The sequence below is a fragment of the Nerophis ophidion genome, linkage group LG15 (genome assembly GCF_033978795.1).
Source record: "Nerophis ophidion isolate RoL-2023_Sa linkage group LG15, RoL_Noph_v1.0, whole genome shotgun sequence".
In the NCBI taxonomy this organism is placed as follows: domain Eukaryota; kingdom Metazoa; phylum Chordata; class Actinopteri; order Syngnathiformes; family Syngnathidae; genus Nerophis; species Nerophis ophidion.
In genome coordinates this window covers 46,699,292-46,723,961 of record NC_084625.1, presented here as the reverse complement: position 1 = coordinate 46,723,961, position 24,670 = coordinate 46,699,292, and the positions used below count along the sequence as shown (strand labels likewise).

Below are 24,670 nucleotides of genomic sequence, written 5' to 3'. Positions count from 1 at the left end.
GAAGTATTATTCAATAAATATATTTATAAAGGATTTTTGCTATTTTTTAGAATATTTTTAAAAAATCTCACGTACCCCTTGGCATACTTTCAAGTACCCGCAGGGGTACGCGTACCCCCATTTGAGAACCACTGCTCTAGCGGGTGACTTTTCAAAAGATGCTAAAAATTAGCAGTAGTTGCTTCTTTTTGAAGCAACGCTTTTGCCGCATACTTGTTTGACCTCTTCCCGCTTGAAGCCAAACCCCCGCCAGACGATGGACCCTGTGTTGTTTTTCTTAGGAATTAATTCTTCCTTCATTTGTTACCAGATCCCCACCTTCTTTCTGTCGTTTTACCACTTGAAGCCTCTCCGCTAGCATCACAGCTAATGTTACCCATGCTGCTACCTCTCTGCTCGGCGAGGGCGTATGAAGCGACAGTATGTGACGTATGTAAGAAGGTACGCTTGTTTTAAGTCTCTGTGAGAAGGAGACAAGAAAGAGTGAGAAGAGCTTCTGCAAGTCATTGAAAAGTCACAAAGGGTAAGCATCAGTTGTAATCAGAACAGGCCTCCGAAGCAGGCACGGCTTCAATAAAACAACACTAAGCAGCCCGGTCAGCTTTTGTGTGGGGAGGGTAAGATGATCTGCACTACAGGGACCAGGTGGGGACTGAAAGCCGGTGGAAGGAGGGGGGGGTCAAGCAACACTGAGCCCTTTATGCAATGACCTTGAACTGCATAAACATGCCGCATGCTACCATCAGTCACACATAAAACAACATGGAATTTTTTATGATGCAAAGAGGTGGAACAAAACGACTACAGTAGACAGTGGTGCCTCGGTTTTTGTCATCCGCACATTACATTGCAAAATGCTGATTCCCGGTATACCTGGGAATCGATATTTAAAACGTGTTAATAAATGTTAGTTCTCCATTTAAAGTTTGACACTGAGCTGTGACGGCAGGTTGCTACCTTGCTGTAATTCCACTTCCGTGTCTCATTTGCAAGTATTGTACCGTATTATATAGAAGACTTTGCATGCATGGACTACAGTATTAAAGTAAAAGTACCAATGATTGTCACACACACACACACTAGGTGTGGCGAAATTATTCTCTGCATTTGACCAGTCACCCTTGCTCCACCCTGGGAGGTGAGGGGAGCAGTGAGCAGCAGCAGGGGCCGCGCCCAGAAATAATTTTTGGTGATTTAACTCCCAATTCCAACCCTTGATGCTGAGTTCCAAGCAGGGAGGTAATGGGTCCCATTTTTTATAGTCTTTGGTATGACTCGGGTTTGAACTCATAACCTACCGATCACAGGGCGGACACTCTATTGCCATAGTCAGAGAGTAGTCTTTGCAATTACCGTATTTTCGGAACTATAGGGTGCACCGGATTAAAAGGCGCACTGACAAAATATATATATATATATTTTTTTTTTTCATATATAAGGCACACCAGATTATAGGGCGCATTAAAGGAGTCACATTATTATTATTTTTTTTTCTAAATGTAAAACACTCCCTTGTGGTCTACATAACATGTAACGGTAGTTCTTTGGTCAAAATGTTGCATAGATGATGTTTTACATATCATCTTCAAGCCGCTTTGTGGGCGGTTCTATTTACGTGGCTCACCTTCGACAGTGTCTTCTCCTCGTCATCTTTGTTGTAGCGGTGTAGCGTGCAAGGACGGGAGTGGACAAAGTGTCAAAAGATGGCGCTAACTGTTTTAATGACATTCAGACTTCAATAAATAACAGAGCAGCATCTCCTCATTCGGAAACAACAACAAAGCCTGAAATGTGTCCCGTGAAAAACCGTCCGACCGGAACTCTAATAACTAAAGTTCCTTGGGTGAATAATGTAAACTCACTACACCGGTATGTTTTCATTGTTTCCATTTTGACAGAAAATGGAAACATGGTATGAGGAAAAAAAAGAAACTTATCGACAATGGTGTCAGCACGGACTACAAAGACGGATTCGCAAAATTTTTCTGGATTTATGCAGATCCCAAATACATATCAGCAGGTACCAGAAGGTAAGAAAAGTTGCCTTTGCATAATATTGCTAAACAAAACGCCAGATAATATGCCAGTACATACACCATAATAATACTCCTATGTTGAAGGACATCAAGCGGTGCGGCTTCATAGCTTACCAAAGTCGTACTAAAACATTTTGATGGATTTTTGAGCGCCGTGTGTAATGTTCTATATTTTCAATCGAACATAAATTGTTGGTGTTGTTTACTTGAGTGAAATTGCCATCATGGTGCAGCCTACACGTGTCTCTTATGTTTGACAGCCATCTACTAGTCACACTTATCGTTACACCATGTACCAAATAAAATGGCTTTGAGGTCGGTAAGCACAACCAGAATTCTTCCGTAAATTAGGCACACCAGGTTATAAGACGCACTGTCGAGTTCTGAGAAAATGAAATAATTTTAAGTGCGCCTTGTAGTCCGTCAAATACGGTAACTGTTATAAGAGCCGTCACGGTCATTTATGTCACGGCTCCACTGCACCGTGTGGAGCCTCTGTCCTCCTCACTCCCTATAAACGGACTGTGGGGGGAGATATGGCCAGCGCTGCCTGCAGGAGCAAAAGTCACCGCCTCTGTCCATGGTGCTGAGGACAGAGCACCATCAGACGGGTTTTGAGGAAAACATTTTTTTTTAAGTACGCCTTATAGTCAGGAAAATACGGTATGTTGAATATAGCGGTCTTGTATTTTGTTCGTACAAGTGTTGTACGTGTTACACAACAGCTGTTTTGATTGTAACGTGCATCTTAGTCATTACCAAATTTGGAGGTGCTGAACTCGCCATGCTAATCGACAGCGTGTCTGTGGCAAATGCAGCGTAAATTAGCATCGAGGTAGTGCCTTTTTTTTTTCTTTATAAAAATGGAGGCTTACTCTACTTTAAGGTGCCTTCATCTTGCTTTATCAGCATTGGTAATCGTAACATAACAGTCCGCTCAAAGTGCTTATTTCCCGGCCAAGTGTTTGAATTTTTAAGCAGACATGACATCACGTGCAAGAAAGGTATTGAAATATGGCACTATGTGATTTTACATCAATCAGTACTTGGGTTAGTACCAATTAGAGATTTCCAAAAATGGCTTTTTGTCGATACCTGATATTCTGATATTGTCCAACTCTTAAATACTGATTCTGATATCAACCGATACCGATACATACAGTCGTGGAATCAACACATTTTTATGCCTAATTTTGTTGTGATGCCCCGCTGGATGCATTAAACAATGTAACAAGGTTTTCCAAAATAAATCAACTCGTTATGGAAAAAAGTGCCAACATGGCACTGCCATATTTATTATAAGGCAGCAGGGGGTGTATATTGTAGCGTCCCGGAAGAGTTAGTGCTTCAAGGGATTCTGGGTATTTGTTCTGTTGGGTTTATATTGTGTTTGGTGCGGATGTTCTCCCGAAATGTGTTTGTCATTCTTGTTTGGTGTGGGTTCACATTGTGGCGTATATTTGTAACAGTGGTATAGTTGTTTTTACAGACACCCTCAGTGTGACCTATATGGCTGTTGACCAAGTATGCCTTGCATTCTCTTGTGTGTGTGAAAAGCTGTAGATATTATTTGATTGGGCCGGCACGCAAATGCAATGCCTTTAAAGGGGAACATTATCACCGAACCTATACAAGCGTCAATATATACCTTGATGGTGCAGAAAAAAGACCATGTATTTTTTTAACCGATTTCCGAACTCTAAATGGATGAATTTTGGCAAATTAAACGCCTTTCTGTTTATCGGTCTTGTAGCGATGACGTCAGAACGTGACGTCACCGAGATAATACACCCGCCATTTTCATTTTCAACATATTACAAACACTGGGTCTCAGCTCTGTTATTTTCCGTTTTTCCGACTATTTTTTGGAACCTTGGAGACATCATGCCTCGTCGGTGTGTTGTCGGAGGGTGTAACAACACTAACAGGGAGGGATTCAAGTTGCACCACTGGCAAGAAATCTGCCGCCAGACCCCCATTGAATGTGCCAGAGTGTCTGCACATTTTACCGGCGATGCTAAGACAGACATGACACAGAGATGTATGGATAACCTGCAGATGCATTTGCAACGATTAAGTCAACGAAATCACAAAGGTGAGTTTTGTTGATGTTATTTACTCATGTGCTAATCAGACATATGTGGTCGCAGCATGACTGCCAGCTAATTGATGCTAACATACTACGCTAATTGATGCTAACATGCTATTTACGCTAGCTGTATGTACATTTGAAACTAAATACCCACATTTAATGCGAAACAAACACTTACCAATCGAAGGATTTAAGTTGCTCCAGTGTCACAAGATGCGAAAGTCCTGATCGATTGGTCCGCAGATTTTACCGGCGATGCTAATAAGGCAGCCATGCTATGGGCCACTTCATTAGGTACATCCATGCTATGGCCGAATAGCGTCAATAGCTATTCGCTCAATAGCTTCAGTTTCTTCTTCAATTTGGTTTTCGCAATCTGCCTCCATACTCCGACCATCTGTTTCAATACATGCGTAATCTGTTGAATCGCTTAAACCGCTGAAATCCGAGTCTGAATCCGAGCTAATGTCGCTATATCTTGCTGTGGTAACCGCCATGTTGTTTGTATTGGCAGCACTATATGACGTCACAAGTAAATGGACAGTCGCATCGCAAATAGCGAAAATCAAAAACTTTAAAGCTTTTTTAGGGATATTCCGGGAGGTGTAAAATTTTGAAAAGAACTTCGAAACATAAAACAAGCCACTGGGAACTGATTTTTATTGTTTTTAACCCTTTTGAAATTCTGATAATGTTCCCCTTTAAGGCACGCCCCCAATATTGTTGTCTGGGTGGAAAGCAGGAGAAATTCGGGAGATGGTTTGCCCCAGGGACATTTTCAGGAGGGGCACTGAAATTCGGGAGTCTCCCGGGAGAATTGGAAAGTATGACTGGGAGACGCAACTGCTTCGTACTTCTCCCTACGTCCGTGTATCACTCCGTACAGCGGCGTTTTAAAAAAGTCAAACATTTTACTTTTCGAAACCGATATATTTTAAAACATTTATCGGTCGATAATATCGGCAGTCTGTAATTATCGGACATTTCTACTTGTGTTAGTACCTATATAAAAGTACCGATTTTGGTGCCTATCCCTACGTGTTGCACATTTGGATTTCTACATGTAAAACTAAAATGATTCTCTATAAGATGAGTTTGTTATTTGGAAAATATTTATTACATTTACATGGTTTCTTATCGGATAAATGTGCTTTAGATTTCATACATTCGAGTCTTCATTAGACTGATAATGAACAAAAAATGAGGTACCGCTGAGTCTTTAGATGCACACACACACACACACAAACACACACCATGACATGATGCAGGATAGGAGAAAAGCGGACTGACTGTGCGGTGCGACTGGACTTTCATCAGGTACCTCTGAACGTCAAGCTCAGAGTGAAGGGAGGAGAGCATGCCCTGCAGAGACTGATGGGAGGAAAGAGGAGGGGAAAAAAGAAAAGAAAATGGCTAAACCATGTCGCTGGGAGGGTGGGATGGAGAAAGAAGTCGTCGACAACTCAAGAAGCGTTCACACATGGCCGGTTTAGACGTTTTTATCAAATCAACGACGGTGGAAAGCCTTACCAACCAACCCTGATTATGCCGCAGTTTTTAGGGTTGGGGGTGGGTAAGCGACAGATGACCGGGGTTCGAGTTCGGTTTTAACCACGGCCTCTGGCGGAGCACGGCGATTTGCCGAACCGCCATCTAAACCAGCAACGTGTGAACGCCACTTAAGTGAAACAAGAACACATGTCTTTGTGCAGTCTGGACCGTAAAAATCTGCTAGCAAGAGGCAGCTAACAATGCAGGCAATGGGGATACAGTATATAAAGCCCTCTAAAAACATCCAACAAAGTTTTATATTCATGCTGTGAATATATATGTAATGTACTAAAAAAGGCACATTCATAACAACATGTAATATTTACAATATTTTTGTCATTTTAAGCATTACCGGAACTTGTTTTTAGGGTGCACTGATTACACAGACTGACCGATTTCACACCCAACGTTCCGCCACTAATCATGGCATGGGTCATGACTAGTTCGGGAAAAATTAAATCAACAATGCACTAATATGATCCACTTTAAGAAACTCTTCAAACTTAAAGTGTTTACAAAGTACAAAGAAGAAGAATCATGATAAAAATTCTGAATTTATTTCATCCATCCATTCATTCATTCTCAAAATACTCTTGAAAGAGTTGGCCATTTCTATGGTATTAATAAGATTGTCCAAAGACATGCACCTGGGGATAAGTTAATTGGCAACACTAAATTGGCCCTAGTGTGTGAATGTGAGTGTGAATGTTGTCTGTCTATCTGTGTTGGCCCTGCGATGAGGTGGCGACTTGTCCAGGGTGTACCCTGCCTTCCGCCCGATTGTAGCTGAGATAGGCGCCAGCGCCCCCCGCGACCCCGAAAGGGAATAAGCGGTAGAAAATGGATGGATGGATGTAAAGGACTGTTGTAGATTCGATGTTGATGAGCTAAAACCTCTTTCTTTAAAAGCTACATACAATATTAACAATTCTTGGTTTATGCATATCATTCATATTTAGAAAGTGTTTGGTTTTATTCATTAAATCGGTGCATTCTTGGTTGCCAACAAGCGATTCAACGTAATATTCTAATATTGACACATCTCATCTGTGCATACATTATTATATTACCCTCAAGAAAGTTACATATGATAATAAGGTACATACTGTACTGTTTACATGTTGAGGTAACGTTTAAAAAGCTGGAATCTCCCCCAAGCGACAAGTTGTGGTTGCCAAAAAGGTAATATTTTGATATCTGTGCCTAAATTACTAGAATAACCTTAGGTGATGCACAGATGAGATGTGTCAATATCAAAATATTACCTTTTTGGCAACCAGAACTTGTCGCTTGGGGTAGATATTAGCTTTTTAAATGGTACTTCAACATGTAAACAGTACAGTATGCACCTTATCATAAACAGTATGAAACGTTCTTAAATATTAGAATGTTACGCTGAATCGCTTGTTGGCAACCAAGAATACATTTCCTCCGCCGTGTGGGTGAGAGATTGGGTGAGAAGCCCTGCCATCTGGGAGGAGCTCCAAGTAAAGCCGTTGCTCCTCCACATCGAGAGGAGCCAGATGAGGTGGTTCGGGCATCTGGTCAGGATGCCACCCGAACGCCTCCCTAGGGAGGTGTTTAGGGCACGTCCGACCGGTAGGAGGCCACGGGGAAGACCCAGGACACGTGGGGAAGACTATGTCTCCCGGCTGGCCTGGGAACGCCTGGGGATCCCCCAGGAAGAGCTGGACGAAGTGACTGAGGAGAGAAAAGTCTTGGCTTCCCTGCTTAGGCTGCTGCCCCCGCGACCCGACCTCGGATAAGCGGATGAAGATGGATAAATTATTCCTACCTTCACGCTTTCGTCCACAGTTTTTCGTCTGCATTCCTGGGACGGAAATGCGACCCGCACTTGACAAGTCTGCGTCTAAGTCTAAATCCATCCATCCATAAAGAATCTGGGTATTATCTTCGACCCAACTCTCTCCTTTGAGGCACACATTAAAAAGCGTTACTAAAACGGCCTTCTTTCATCTCCGTAATATCGCTAAAATTCGCTCCATTTTGTCCATTAAAGACGCCGAGATCATTATCCATGCGTTTGTTACGTCTCGTCTCGATTACTGTAACGTATTATTTTCGGGTCTCCCCATGTCTAGCATTAAAAGATTACAGTTGGTCCAAAATGCGGCTGCTAGACTTTTGACAAGAACAAGAAAGTTTGATCACATTACGCCTGTACTGGCTTCCTGTGCACTTAAGATGTGACTTTAAGGTTTTACTACTTACGTATAAAATACTACACGGTCTAGCTCCATCCTATCTTGCCGATTGTATTGTACCATATGTCCCGGCAAGAAATCTGCGTTCAAAGGACTCCGGCTTATTAGTGATTCCCAAAGCCCAAAAAAAGTCTGCGGGCTATAGAGCGTTTTCCGTTCGGGCTCCAGTACTCTGGAATGCCCTCCCGGTAACAGTTCGAGATGCCACCTCAGTAAAAGCATTTAAGTCTCACCTTAAAACTCTTTTGTATACTCTAGCCTTTAAATAGACTCCCTTTTTAGACCAGTTGATCTGCCGTTTCTTTTCTTTTTCTTCTATGTCCCACTCTCCCTTGTGGAGGGGGTCCGGTCCGATCCGGTGGCCATGTACTGCTCGCCTGTGTATCGGCTGGGACATCTCTGCGCTGCTGATCTGCCTCCGCTTGGGATGGTTTCCTGCTGGCTCCGCTGTGAAGGGGACCCTCGCTGCTGTGTTGGATCCGCTTTGGACTGGACTCTCGCGACTGTGTTGGATCCATTATGGATTGAACTTTCACAGTATCATGTTGAACTTTCACAGTATCATGTTAGACCCGCTCGACATCCATTGCTTTCCTCCTCTCCAAGGTTCTCATAGTCATCATTGTCACCGCCGTCCCACTGTGTCATTATTGTCACCGATGTCCCACTGGGTGTGAGTTTTCCTTGCCCTTATGTGGGCCTACCGAGGATGTCGTAGTGGTTTGTGCAGCCCTTAGAGACACTAATGATTTAGGGCTATATAGGTAAACATTGATTGATTGATTGATCCATCCATCTTCTTCCGCTTATCCGAGGTCGGGTCGCGGGGGCAGCAGCCTAATCAGGGAAGCCCAGACTTCCCTCACCCCAGCCACTTCGTCTAGCTCTTCCCAGGGGATCCCGAGGCGTTCCCAGGCCAGCCGGGAGACATAGTCTTCCCAATGTGTCCTGGGTCTTCCCCGTGGCCTCCTACCGGTTGGACGTGCCCTAAACACCTCCCTAGGGAGGCGTTCGGGTGGCATCCTGACCAGATGCCCGAACCACCTCTCGATGTGGAGGAGCAGCGGCTTTACTTTGAGTTCCTCCCGGATGGCAGAGCTTCTCACCCTACCTCTAAGGGAGAGCCCCGCCACCCGGCGGAGGAAACTCATTTCGGCCGCTTGTACCCGTGACCTTATCCTTTCGGTCATGACCCAAAGCTCATGACCATAGGTGAGGATGGGAACGTAGATCGACCGGTAAATTGAGAGCTTTGCCTTCCGGCTCAGCTCCTTCTTCACCACAACGGATCGGTACAACGTCCACATTACTGAAGACGCCGCACCGATCCGCCTGTCGATCTCACCATCCACTCTTCCCTCACTCGTGAACAAGACTCCTAGGTACTTGAACTCCTCCACTTGGGGCAGGGTCTAAATGTCAGTTAATTTTGTTATCGCCCTAGTCAACGTGCCTTTGTTTTGATTGACTATTGTCCTATTTTTTACCTCCTCCGACGTAAACAACAAAACCCAAATAAAATAAACAGCTTCCACCCCAGGAATGTCAGTAGACTCGACATTGAAGCGTTCAAAACTACAGCCTGGCTGCCGGGGTGGAGACAGAGTCCAAGGGAGTTCGAAAATGTCATGAACACAAAGAACTACCATTTCATGTTATGTAGACCACAGGGAAGTTTTTCAAATGTAGAACAAAAAAAAATCACCACTTTAAGAGTAAAGTTGAGAAGGTATGATGACAAATTTTACAATTAGACACTTTAGATACTACAACAAATCACACCGGGCTCAATTTGACAAGCCTGCACCCGCATGATTACAACAACATGAATAAAAATGTATCCTTCTACTGTTTATACCCAAAGGCGTATGCTGAAAGGTCACACAAAGTTTCACGTACAGACACATGCCTACGCAACACTCGACACGAGAATGTGTGCCCAGTCCCTGTCACCTGAGGGAATCTTGGAATGTTCTTGCAAGGCTGGACAACACCGGAGGTGGTCATTATGTCAGCAAAGGGTGAACAAACCAACACTAGCGGGGTAGTTGAACATCATCAAAACAATGCATCTATCCCATCATTGGATCTTTCTGTACATGCATCCATCCGTAAAAAATAATTTCTTCCTTCTTTCTCTCCGTGGAAATAAAAAGCTAAGCGAGTTCAACAAGTGCCTGGTCGATGAGGTCTCCTCCGAACGTCAACAGTTTACCACACACACACACACACACATACACACACACACACACACACACACACACGTTATGCACAAGTAATGAGGGGTTGCCCTTCGCTGTCCCGGATAAGCGCTTCTCGCCCGGGGCTACAAATATGGAGCGCAATGGTTGGGAGCAATAAAACCTGCTCCAACCCGCTCACGCCGACATCGAATTCCACACGGTTGATTCCCTCAACTCCAGGCCAAAGCGTGTGGAATGTGCTTCGCATGTGCTGTGACCATTGTGCGTCTGAGAGGGGAGGATTTACTGTACAGCTCCATTAAATAGGACTAGGGACACGACGGTAAACGGTATAATGATAAAGCGCTTTAAAATTCCAGACGATTAGTAATACCGCGTTACACTGGATGTAAACAAAAATAACCTCATTGTCTGGAGCAGTGTCAGCATGTCTGTGATGTGGATGTACTTTTTATATATATTGCATATATACCTGCGGACAGCCATCTACAAAATGTGCAAATATTAAAAGGACACAGGGCTGGGTGATATGGCCTTTTATCAATATCTCAATATTTTGGGGCGGTATAGCTCGGTTGGTAGAGTGGCCGTGCCAGCAACTTGAGGGTTACAGGTTCGATTCCCGCTTCCATCATCCTAGTCACTGCCGTTGTGTTCTTGGGCAAGACACTTTACCCACCTGCTCCCAGTGCCACCCACACTGGTTTAAATGTAACTTAGATATTGGGTTTCACTATGTAAAGCGCTTTGAGTCACTCGAGAAAAGCGCTATATAAATATAATTCAATTCAATTCAATTTTTAGGCCATGTCACGATACACAATATAAATCTCCATATTTTGGCGTAGCCCTGAATGAACACTTGATGCATATAATCCAAGCAGTATGATGATTCTATGTGTCTACATTAAAACATTCTTCTTCAAACTGCATTAGTATATGCTCATTTTAAACTTTCATGCAGAGAGGGAAACCACAACTAAGTCAATTTACCAAAACTGTATTCATTAAACAGTTATTAAGCAGTGGCACAAACATCCATGTCATTTCAAAACAGAAAGCGCAAGATTGTCAGAGGCATTTTAAAACAAGCTATAAGTACACTTTTGTGCATGTCACTATCAAAACAACACTAAATTAAAGTGCACTTTTTGTACTGAATGCCACTACAATAGTTAAAAACAATGAAGTGCACTTTTGTGCATGATGTCACACAAGATATTTCAATTAACTGTCAGAAAAAATGAGCTGAATAATAGGAAATCAAATAGTGTATGTCCTTGGCTATGTGGTAGGTTCCTGCGGACGTTATCTCTTTCTGTTGTTGACTTTTTGTTCTTCAAATGGTGTTGATGTGGAAATGGTTGCTTGGACAATTTGTTGGTGTGGCACCGGCCAGAAATGTTGACATGCAGAGTTTCAAGCACTCTTCATTCTCTAGCGGGTGACTTTTCAAACGATGCTACATTAGCAGTGGTGCTACTTTTTGTAGCAACGCTTTTGCCGCATGAATGTTCAACATACTCTCGCTTGAAGCCAAACCACCGCCAGCTGTTTTTCTGGGGAATTAAGTCTTTCTTCATTTGTTAACAGAGTCGCAACTTCTCTCTCTCGTATTACCACCCGCACCGCAGCGTTAGCATCCCAGCTAACGTTACCATGTTGCTACCTGTCTGCTCCGCGGGAGCGTGTGACGTTGCACACGTGACGTATGTAAAAAGGTGCGCTTGTTTTAAGACTCTGAGAGGGAGAGACAAGAAAGAGTGGGAAATCAATCAATCAATGTTTACTTATATAGCCCTAAATCACTAGTGTCTCAAAGGGCTGCACAAACTACTACGACATCCTCGGTAGGCCCACATAAGGGCAAGGAAAACTCACACCCAGTGGGACATCGGTGACAATAATGACCCAGTGGGACGTCGGTGACAATGATGACTATGAGAACCTTGGAGAGGAGGAAAGCAATGGATGTCGAGCGGGTCTAACATGATGCTGTGAAAGTTCAATCTATAATGGATCCAACACAGTCGCGAGAGTCCAGACCAAAGCGGATCCAACACAGCAGCGAGAGTCCCGTTCACAGCGGAGCCAGCAGGAAACCATCCCAAGCGGAGGCGGATCTGCAGCGCAGAGATGTCCCCAGCCGATACACAGGCAAGCAGTACATGGCCACCGGATCGGACCGGACCCCTTCCACAAGGGAGAGTGGGACATAGAAGAAAAAGAAAAGAAACGGCAGATCAACTGGTCTAAAAAGGGAGTCTATTTAAAGGCTAGAGTATACAAATGAGTTTTAAGGTGAGACTTAAATGCTTCTACTGAGGTGGCATCTCGAACTGTTACTAAATGCATGTAGTGTCACGTCTGCAGCTAAAAGCAACTGCATGAAAACGTATACTCGAATATCACGATATGGTCATTTTTCTATATCGCACAGAGACAAACCCGCGATATATCGAGTATGTCAATATATCGCCCAGCCCTTAAGAAGAGAAAGTCCACCTCGAGCAACAGCGTGAGGAAAGTGTGACGTCATGCTCGCTTCAGCCTCTTTCATCAGAAGTAGAGTCTCTTAACACAAGTAAATAAATAAATAAATGGGTTGTACTTGTATAGCGCTTTTCTACCTTCAAGGTACTCAAAGCGCTTTGACACTACTTCCACATTTACCCATTCACACACACATTCACACACTGATGGAGGGAGCTGCCATGCAAGGCGCCAACCAGCACCCATCAGGAGCAAGGGTGAAGTGTCTTGCTCAGGACACAACGGACGTGACGAGGTTGGTACTAGGTGGGATTTGAACCAGGGCCCCTCGGGTTGCGCACGGCCACTCTCCCACTGCGCCACGCCGTCCCTAAGTACATTTTATATTAACACCAGAAGAAGATGCTAGATTTGTTGAAAAAAAATCTCAACTAAATACTTTGTACAAAAAGCAGCAAGAATTGAAAATATGTCGATTCAAACATATATGTTAATATTAATTTATGATAACAGACTTGTTTTAAATGTATGGATACAAATTGTTGAGCCTTTGTAAATAAAATTAAGACATGCACCTGGGGATAGGTTGATTGGCAACACTAAATGGGCCCTAGTGTGTCAATGTTGTCTGTCTGTGATGAGGTGGCGACTTGTCCAGGGTGTACCCTGCCTTCCGCCCGAATGCTGGTGAGATAGGCTCCAGCAACCCCTGCGACCCGAAAGGGACAAGCGGTAGAAAATGGATTGATATATCGTCATGGTTTCCCGCAACGCTTTATTGTTAAGGCGGCCGCCTTAACAACAAAGAGCCACCGCCTAAAATAAAGTCTGTGAAAAAAAAAAATAATAAAAAATTTTTTAGTCTTGTAAATTAAAAATAATGAGTTGGATGTATGTCAGCATGCGGCCCCACTTTTTCATACACTTATCGCAAACGTTTATTTCCAGCAAGTCATTCATTTAACTATATTTGTCTTAGTAAGTCAATATTTACTAAGTCAAAATAATGACATACTTAGTATCTCAGGTAACTAGGACTGTTTTGTGTTTTGCTTTTACTTAACGGAAAAAATATCGAGATATGTACCGTATATCGCCACTCAGCATACGGAGCGGAAAACACAACCAAAAGTTGTGGGCTTTTTCACGCGACGAAGCCGGCCTACTTCATCACAGTCTGTAGTCTATTGCCCCCCCAGGCTGTGGTGAGATGGAGATGTGATGGTGGCGACAGGCCAAATTACATCGCCATCGGCGCCTCTTCCCCCTGGAGAGACACCACCTTAAAGGCCTACTGAAACCCACGACTACCGACCACTCAGTCTGATAGTTTATATATCAATGATGAAATTTTAACTTTGCAACACATGCAAATACGGACAGGTTAGTTTACTAAATTCCATCCATCCATCCATTTTCTACGCCTTATTGTACCTGTAGTTTACTAAATTGCAATTTTAAATTTTGCGCCGAAATATCCTGCTGAAAACGTCTTGGTATGATGACGCGTGCGCGTGACGTTACAGATTTTAGAGGACATTTTCTTCCAGCGTCGCGGCCAGCTATTAATAGTCTGTTTTCATCGCAAAATTCCACAGTATTCTGGAAATCTATTTTGGTGAAACTTTTGCAATTTGTTCAATGAACAAGGAGACATCAAAGAAGAAAGACGTAGGTGGGAAGCGGTGTATTGCGTCCGGCTTTAGCAACACAAAGACAGCCGGTGTTTCATTGTTTACATTCCCGAAAGATGACAGTCAAGCTTTACTATGGAACAGAGATGTCAAGCAAACACCGTTGGATTGGACCACACACACAAAATACAGTGTATTATGTGAAATAATAACAAAAACATTTCACCATTCAGTATTCTGAAGGTGATATATGTCGTGTGCTACTCCAGCATCAATATCAGCAGCGTCCTTCTGACCGTCAACGTCAGCGTCGGGTTCAAAGCGATATGGATCTATTCCTTGTTGTGGTTGGGCCTGGCCGAGTGGTCCTGCCCCCCCACGACTGCGACATTCTGTATTCTGAAGGCGATCTATGTCGTGTGCTACTCCAGCATCAATATCAGCAGCGTCGGGTTCAAAGGGGTATGGCTCTATCCCTTGTTGCGAGTGGTCCTGCCACGCCCACGGCTGCCACGGCGCCTCTCACAGCATCTTCCCTATCTCAATCGCTCCCACTGCCCCCTTGTCCTTTTTTTTTTCTTCTAGTCCTTCACTCTCACTTTCCTCATCCACGAATCTTTCATCCTCGCTCAAATCAATGGGGAGATCGTTGCTTTCTCGGTCCGAATCGCTCTCGCTGCTGGTGGCCATGATTGTAAAAAATGATCAGGTTTTAGGAGCTCCACAACCCGTGACGTCATGCGCATCTTGTCTGCTATTTCTGGTACAGGCCAGGCTTTTTTATCAGCACCAAAAGTTGCGAACTTTATCGTCGATGTTCTCTACTAATGGACCTGCTATCCCCGTTTAAATAAGAAAATCTCATTTCAGTAGGCCTTTAACTAACACATTTTCTGAGGGGAACACTGATCATCATGGCAAATTATGCAATTTACTCGATGACGTCATGGTTTATACACATAATAAATATTCAGAAACCCTGACATTGATAAAAAAAAATAAAAAATCATAAAATCCCAAGTCGATTTAAAAATATGCCTCAGAACATTGCAACTTATGCCACAACGCTAATTCAGGCATTTTTGGCCGCAACAAATAAAAAAAAAACAACAACCCTGCAAAATCCTGGAGGGGCAGCTTAATGTGTTTTTGCAGTGTGCCCTGCGTGTGTTTTGGTGCGAGGACATCACAAAGAGAGACACGCATGAGTGAGGAAGGCCATTGTTCTAGAATAATACGACCCCAACCCAGGACATCCTGGCAACATATAAACAACGCGCTGCCGTCAGGGAGGCAGCCCAGGTCTTATTTGTGTGCTGGGGGGGGAATTCTAAAATACATATTTTAAGCCAATTTGGGCAGGGGGGAAAAAAAGCCCTGTCAACCGTCAGAGAAACAGGCTGGCGTGCGGTTGGCAAAGATGGAGGCGATTAAAGCAAATTACAATGGTTGAGCGTAATGGAGGCTGCCACCAGAAGCCTGTAATAAAAAACTGCAGTCACAGTGCAGGGAAAATGTTAAAAGGCAGAGCAAAACCAACTGATCGTACATAACTAAGATTTTTTTATAAGGAGTAGGAATAAAAGCAGAGATGATTGAATCAAACGCCTTCCTCAAACATAAATAATAAATCATATTGTTTACTACACTTTGCCTTCGTATTTTGCTGTTTGTTACATTTTTGTTGTGTTTTGCTTGATGGTAAAAGATTTGTATCAATTAGCGATGTTCATCCGTCCATACATTTTCTACCGCTTGTCCCTTTTGGGGTTGCGGGGGTTGCTGGAACATTACACTGCATGCGTTTCCCACTTTTTCTTGTCTCTCTTTCTCACAGAGACACACGTAAACAAGCGCACCTTCTTTCATACGTCACGCGAGCAGAGAGGTAGCGACATGGGTAACATTAGCTGTGATGTTGCGAGTGGAAATACGAGGGAGAAGGTGCCAATCTGGTAACAAATAGAGGAAGCCTCCATGGATATGCCCCCTTCTACCTCAAAGAACTACTCACTCCCAAATCCCCCACACGACACTTTTTTTCTTTTCTTTCCCTTTGTCATGAAAAAGGGAGGTTTTTGTCATGAAAACTTGAGTTATTTTTGGGTGGGTGCACTAATTGTAAGTGTATCTTGTGTTTTTTATGTTGTTTTAATTATTACTATTATTATTATTTTAATTATAAATAAATAAATGATAAATGGGTTGTACTTGTATAGCGCTTTTCTACCTTCAAGGTACTCAAAGCGCTTTGACACTACTTCCACATTTACCCATTCACACACACATTCACACACTGATGGAGGGAGCTGCCATGCAAGGCGCCAACCAGCACGCATCAGGAGCAAGGGTGAAGTGTCTTGCTCAGGACACAACGGACGTGACGAGGTTGGTTCTAGGTGGGATTTGAACCAGTGACCCTCGGGTTGCGCACGGCCACTCTCCCACTGCGCCACGCCGTCCCTAAATTTAACTAAAAAATAATTAAAATTAATAAAAAATTATTCTGCGGCCCGGTACCAATCGAGCCACGGGGGCCGCGGCCCGGTGTTTGGGGACCACTGGTTTACATTATTCACTCAAGGAACTTTAGTTATGAGAGAAATCCGATCCGTGCAACATTTTGACCAAAGAACCACAATTACAAAATATGTACACCACAAGGAAATGTTTTGCATTTAGAAAAATAATATCACACCTTTATTGTGCCCAATAAGCCTTTTGTATGAAAATAGACCTGACAAGACCCGCTCATCGGCAGTGCGCCTAATAATCCGGTGCGCCCTATGGTCCAGAAATTAGTAGTCAAAGTTATTGTGTACTATTGACTTTGTTTCGGTCAAACAGTTATACGTATTAAAACAGAATGAAGAACTAGTTACAATTATATGTTGGTATTGTTAAACTGTTAATAAATACCAACATGAGAAAAAATGGTTAATAATTAAATATAATAATAATTGCATAACATATTATATTAAATATACATACATTTTTAAATAAATGGTATCCCATGAATCTCATTCAAGTTGAGAGGTGCCCAAAGTGGGCTGCTTATTCATGCATCATCGCTCATGTTACCAACCACAACCAACACAAACTTGGCTGACCTGAGAAACCGGTTTTGTTTGGTCTTTTTTAGCCAATGTGTCAACAACGAGGTTAGGGCCATGCCTCATTAAAAACAAACTTCAGCAACATGAGTGTGTGGCTTCTAACTCAAGACTCCCAAAAATCAAAGAGTGACATAATTAACCAGTACACTTGATATGTTTGGGGTGCCAGCTTATGGACCTTTGTTTAGTTTCGCTTATTTTTTTTCAGTGAATAATCCACGAAAAAATGCCATTATTACAAAACCCAAAACCAGTGAAGTTGGCACGTTGTGTAAACCGTAAATAAAAACACAATACAATGATTTGCAAATCCTTTTCAACCTATATTCAATGGAATAAACTGCAAAGACAAGATATTTAACATTCGAACTGGAAAACTAAACTTTTTGCAAACATTAGCTCATTTGGAATTTGAAGCCTGCAACATGTTTCAAAAAAGATGACACAAGAGGCAAAAAAGACTGAGATAGTTGAGGAATGCTCATCAAACACTTATTTGGAACATCCCACAGTTGAACAGGCTAATTGGGATCAGGTGGGTGCCATGATTGGGTATAAAAGCAGCTTCCATTAAATTCTCAGTCATTCACAAACAAGGATGGGGTGAGGGTCACCACTTTATGAACCAAAGCGTGAGCAAATTGTTGAACAGTTAAAGAACAACATTTCTCAAGGAATTTAGGGATTTCACCATCTACGGTCCGTAATATCCTCAAAAGGTTCAGAGAAAATCTGGAGAAATCACTGCACGTAACATTTAATGCCCGTGAACTTGGATCCCTCAGGTGGTACTGAATCAAAAAGTGACATCAGTGTGTAAAGGATATTACCACATAGGCTAAGGAACACTTCAGAAAACCACTGTCAGTAACTACAAATGTCGCTACATCTCTAAGTGCGAGTTAAAACTGTACTATGCAAAGCGAAACCCATTTATCAACAACACCCAGAAACGCCGCCGACTTCAATTGGCCCGAGCTCATCTAAGATGGACTGATGCAAAGGGTAAAACTGTTCTATGGTCTGACGAGTCCACATTTTAAGATTTTTTGGGAAACTGTGGATGTCGTGTCCTCTGGAACAATAAGGAAAAGAACCATCCGGATTGTTATAGGCGTAAAGTTTAAAAGCCAGCCTTTGTGTTGGTATGGGGGTGTATTAGTGTAAATATGAAGCATAAAATACCACAATGGAGACCCCGGACTGTTGAACAACTTAAGCTGTACATCAAGCAAGAATGGAAAAGAATTCACCTGAAAAAATTAAAAAATGTGTCTCCTCAGTTCCCAAACGTTTACTTCGTGTTAAAAGGAAAAACCATGTAACACAGTGGTAAAAATGCCCCTGTGCCAACTTTTTTGCAATGTGTTGCTGCCATTAAATTCTAAGTTAATGATTATTTGCAATTAAATATCAATATTCAATTGAATATAAGTTGAAAAGGATTTGCAAATCATTGGAGTCTGTTTTTATTTACGAATTACACAACGTGTCAACTTCACTGGTTTTGGGTTTTGTATATACAATGAATTTATGCAACAGTGCAAACGTGACTTCTGGGATGAGATAAAAGTTGTTTATGCTGCCATTCAGCTCGCACAAAAAGCCAACAGGACGTCAACTCGGTGATTTGCTGACATTCCCAACGTCTGGGCAAACATCACCCAATCGATTTCACGCACTCGTGCATACACAAATTAGTCCTGGTTATCATCGGCAGACATCACTCCCTTTGCCGAGCGAGCGGGTTCAAGAGTCAATCTTTGCGTAATTATCACATATTTCTGCAGCCCGGTATGTAGAGCAGCAAACAATGGAGGTGTTCGTAAAGCAACATGGTCGTATCATGCAGATAAACACAATTTGAAGCTTTCAAAACGCACCACTTTGCACACAAACAACGTCAAAAGAACCACAGAAATGTGTTATAATATTTACCATGAAAGAAATGTGTCCTTCCAGCAGCTTATGGAAAAAGGTTGACTTCTTCCTCTAGTGTTGCTTTACAGCATCTAATCTTCTCTCTCTGCAGCTGCCCTCTTCCTGTCTTTCCGTACTGCTCTACCTCAGACCGGACGACCCCCACCAATTTTGTTACATTTTTTTGCACTCATGCAACTGTCCTTCAGCTCCGATCCACTGGAGTTCTTTCTTCAATTCAATAGTTTCTCACCTTCTTTATCAAGAACTCACTACATTTCCATGCATGAAACCCGTCTGATTTCTCAAATAATTCAGCCCAAAAAAGGCTTTTATCTGATCATGGTTGGCTTTGGAAAAAAATTCCATTAACAAAACCGAGATTACGCGGTTGGAAACCAGTTTTCTCTCATGCGTTATCAGTCCGGCAATCTCCGCGGCGTACCAACACGCCGCCTTGACTACATTATTCACAAGTAAAGGAGAACAAGCTGTTTACACACACACACAAAAAAGCATACAAAGTAAAGCTGAAATAAATCAATATTTTCCAAAAAGTGTCAGGATGTTCTTGGGGTCTGCGACGTCGTTCTCCCAGGAAGGCAGACGGACTACTATGGACGTGGCGTTTAGGTAAAAACATGATTTAATTTTAACTAAAAAAAGATACAAACAAAAAATGCTCAAAACGTAGGCACAACTTGGGCTAAGGAACAAAACTAACGCATAAACAGACTATGAACATAAATCAAACAAAACTTACTTGGCATGGCATGAAGCACGAAACTATGGCAACGCATGAAACAGGTCAGCACAGAGCAAGAAAAGAACACAATGACGCCAGGGCGACTGACTGGCAAAGACGAGCTTAAATACTGCCTCTGCTTAGTGCTCGGGAAGCAGAGACGGGTGGACACAATCTGCAACCATAGTAACAAAACAAGGGGAGTGAAAAAAAAAAACAGGAACTTAAGAGTCCAAAGGTCAAATAGCACATGGCCAAATAAAAACATGATCAACAGACATGACAGTTCTCAAAGAAGACACTGAATATGTGACCTGGGGAAAGACTGGTGGAGAGAAACCTCTAAACAGCTGCATTTGGACTAGGGCTGGGCGATATGGCCTTTAATTAACATCTCGATATTTTTAAACCATGGCACGATACACGATATATATCTCGATATTTTGCCTTAGCTTTGAATGAACACTTGATGCAAATAATCACAGCAGTATGATGACTCTATGTGTCTACATTAAAACACTGCATTAATATATGCTCATTTTAAACTTTCATGCAGAGAGGGAAACCACAACTAAGTCGATTTACCAAAACTGTATTTATTAAACAGTTGTTAAGCACATTCATGTCATTTCAAAACAGAAAGTGCAAGATTGTCAGACATTTTAAAACAAGCTATTAGTGCACTTTTGTGCATGATGTCACTAAGGTGACATATCAAAACAACACTAATTTAAAGTGCACTTTTTGTACAGAATGCCACTACAATACTTTGAAATAAAGTGCACTTTTCTGCATGATGTCACACAAGATATTTCCTTAACTGTCAAATACAAATGAGCTGCGTAACTGGAAATCAAATAGTGTATGTCCTTCGCTATGTGGTAGGTTCCTGCGGACGTTATTAAATTCTGTTTTTGACTATTTTTTTCATACGATCTGGAAATGGTTGCTTGGGCATTTTGTGGGTATGGCACCTAACATGCAGTTTCAAGCACTCTTTATTCTCTATCAGGGGACTTTTTAAATGATGCTACAAATTAGCAGTAGGTGCTACTTTTTGTAACAACGCTTTTGCCGCATACTTGTTCGACATATTCCCGTTTGAAGCCAAATCACCGGCAGACGATGGACCCTGTGCTGTTTTTCTAAGGAATTAATTATTCCTTCATTTGTTACCAGATTGGCATTTTATTTCTCTCATATTACCACTCCGCTAGCATCACAGCTAAAAGCAACTGCATGAGAACATATACTCGAATATCACGATATGGTCATTTTTCTATATCGCACAGAGACAAACCCGCGATATATCAAGTACATCAATATATATCGCCCAGCCCTAATTTGGACATTAAAAGTTGTTTGTATACACAATGGAATTAATACAGAGTAAAAAATAATGTGTATATTTAATTAGTCAGCAGACAACAATAATAATCAGCCGTAGATATAAGACACAACACTGTTGTTCATACTTTGTTCTCAGATGTAAGAATCAAATGTCCAAATTAGGGTTGTAGGGTATACCGGTATTAGTATAGTACCGCGATATTAATGAATCTTATTCAGTACTATACCGCCTCTAAAAAGTACCCCCCCCCCTTCCTCACCACCAACATTTTTTTTTTTTTTTTACAGGCATCACGTTGTTTCTGACGTTGATTTGACCATTGAAATTTGGTCACTTTCCAACTAATATTTTAAAACTCAAATACAACGTTGAAACAACATTCTTTTTGACGTTTATTCAATGTTGTTTTCTGACGTTGATGTGACCATAAAATTTTTGGTCATTTTCTAACTTATATTTTACAACACAAATAGAACGTTGAAACAACATCCTTTTTGACAAAGTTTATTCTGCGTTTGTATATGACATCGATTTGATCATTGAATTTTGGTCATTTTCCAAATAATATTTTACAACGTAAATACAACGTTGAAACAACAAGCTGTTTGACGACATTTATTCAATGTTGGTTCGTGACGATGTGACCATTGAATTTTTGGTTATTTTCTAACTTATATTTTACAACACAAATACAACGTTGAAACAACATGCTTTTGGACGACCATTATTCAATGTTGTTTTCTGACATTGATTTGACCATTTAAATTTGGTCACTTTCCAACTAATATTTTACAACTCAAATACAACGTTGAAACAACATGCTTTTTGACGTTTATTCAATGTTGTTTTCTGACGTTGATGTGACCATAACATTTTTGGTCATTTTCTAACTTATATTTTACAACACAAATAGAACGTTGAAACAACATCCTTTTTGACAAAGTTTATTCTGCGTTTGTATATGACGTCGATTTGATCATTGAATTTTGGTCATTTTCCAAACAATATTTTAAAACATCAACACAATGCTGAAACAACAAGCTGTTTAACGACATTTATTCAATGTTGGTTCGTGACGATGGGACCATTGAATTTTTGGTTATTTCCTAACTTATATTTTACAACACAAATACAACGTTGAAACAACATGCTTTTTGACGACCATTATTCAATGTTGTTTTCTGACGTTGATTTGACCATTTAAATTTGGTCACTTTCCAACTAATATTTTAAAACTCAAATACAACGTTGAAACAACATTCTTTTTGACGTTTATTCAATGTTGTTTTCTGACGTTGATGTGACCATCAAATGTTTGGTCATTTTCTAACTTATATTTTACAACACAAATAGAACGTTGAAACAACATCCTTTACGACAAAGTTTATTCTGCGTTTGTTTATGACGTCGATTTGATCATTGAATTTTGGTCATTTTCCAAATAATATTTTCCAACATAAATACAACGTTGAAACAACAAGCTGTCTGACGACATTTATTCAATGTTGGTTCGTGACGTTGATGTGACCATTGAATTTTTGGTTATTTTCCAACTTATATTTTACAACACAAATACAACGTTGAAACAACATGCTTTTTGACGACCATTATTCAATGTTGTTTTCTGACGTTAATTTGACCATTGAAATTTGGTCACTTTCCTACTAATAATTTTACAACACAAATAGAATGTTGAAACAACATCCTTTTTGACGATGTTTATTCTACTTTGGTTTGTGACATCCATTTGATCATTGAATTTTAGTCATTTTCCAACCAATATTTTACAACTCAAATACAACGTAACAATATGCTTTTTGACGACGTTTACTCAATGTTGTTTTCTGACGATGATGTGACCATTACATTTTTGGTCATTTTATAACTTATATTTTACAACACAAATAGAACGTTGAAACAACATACTTTTTGACGTTGATTTGACCATTGAATTTTGGTCATTTTTCAACTAATATTTTACAACGCAAATACAACGTTGAAACAACATGCTTTTTGACAACAAATAGTTTATTCAATGTCAGGTTGTGACGTTGATTTGACTATTGAAATTTGGTCATTTCCCAACCACCGTCAACCTTGTTTCAGTTTACAAATACAAGAATTTTGCAACGTTGTTTCGAAGTCAGGTTCCAAAGGACATTTTTGTATAATCAACGTTGTATTAATGTCTTGTGCCTGCTGGGAGCAAGTTTGGAACACGGCAAGATTGTTTTATAAATATCTCTGCCATGCCTTCATGATCTGATTTCAAATTTTCAGGACTTACATTGAGTTTGTGTTGGTGAACCTCAAGATGCAGAGATGGCGGCAGGCATTGTGTAGGAAAAAACTGTTTAATTTATTACTAAAACAAGAACAAACAAAAGGTGCGCTCAAGGCGGAGAATAAACTTGACTATGAACAAAAACTAGCACAAAGGCTAACTGTGGACTAGAAACAAAAACACTTACTGTGACACGAAGGAACTATGACATGAGCAGAGTGAACAGAAGTAGACACAGCTACAACGATAAGTAATAATGACACTGACAGGTAGTGGTGACATCGACGCAACAATAATCCAGCACTGACTGGAGGCGAAGGCAGCTTTAAATAGTACCTGGCTGATTGACACCAGGTGTGGCCAGGTGCCAATCAGCCACAGCTGGGGAGACAAACAGGAAGCGGACAAAATAGGAACAGGAAACAAACACAAACGCAGAGGAAAAACTAAAACATGGCCAAACTGTCAGGGACAAGCCTGACAACAGGAAACTCACATAGAAAAAACCCGATACAAGTCAGTTCTGCATAATAGGACCCCGGCTTTCAAAACATGATCTTAATTGTTGATTATCTTAATCTGAGACTCTGTAGTCCGAAACTAGTTAATCTGAAAATGAGAGATTGGATTAGTGTGGATTCATTTAAACGAGATTCGCTTAGTCTTGGTTTTATTTATGCCCTGAACACAAAACCGGGCCAACATGTCCAGACTGACACAGTAAGAATGTCAGGCCTGTGGTTTTCACACTCAACCCCTAAATGCCTCGTATTTAACCAAGATATATTTGCTGACGGGGCGGCGGAGCTCTGATCTGTTCTGACTTGCTCTTTAATATCACTTCATCCAGAATAACACGCAGCTCCCTTTCCGCATCCCAGAGTAACGCAACCAATTGCCGGGCACTGGTGTGGAACACAAAAGAGCACGGTCACACAAATATGGAGCTCATATTTCACATTTGTTGTTAGTGTGAATGGTCCACTCGCATAAACTGGGGACTAACACCAAAGACCTAA

At 41.5% G+C, this 24,670-nt stretch overlaps 1 protein-coding gene across 14 annotated transcripts in view; it reads right to left on the bottom strand.

Moving 5' to 3' along the window:
- si:ch211-285f17.1 (sickle tail protein) overlaps nucleotides 1–24,670 on the bottom strand; it is a 231,472-nt gene that overhangs the window by 83,595 nt on the left and 123,207 nt on the right. For 10 of the 14 annotated variants that reach the window (XM_061922261.1, XM_061922267.1, XM_061922262.1 and 7 more), the window contains exon 3: nucleotides 5,419–5,499. The exons of 3 other annotated variants lie outside the window; for them this stretch is intronic. In XM_061922261.1, coding sequence (XP_061778245.1) covers nucleotides 5,419–5,499 — 81 coding nt within the window. Of the gene's footprint in view, nucleotides 1–5,418; nucleotides 5,500–19,289; nucleotides 19,427–24,670 lie in introns of those variants that run through there. One more of the 14 variants, XM_061922271.1, reaches the window with a different exon arrangement.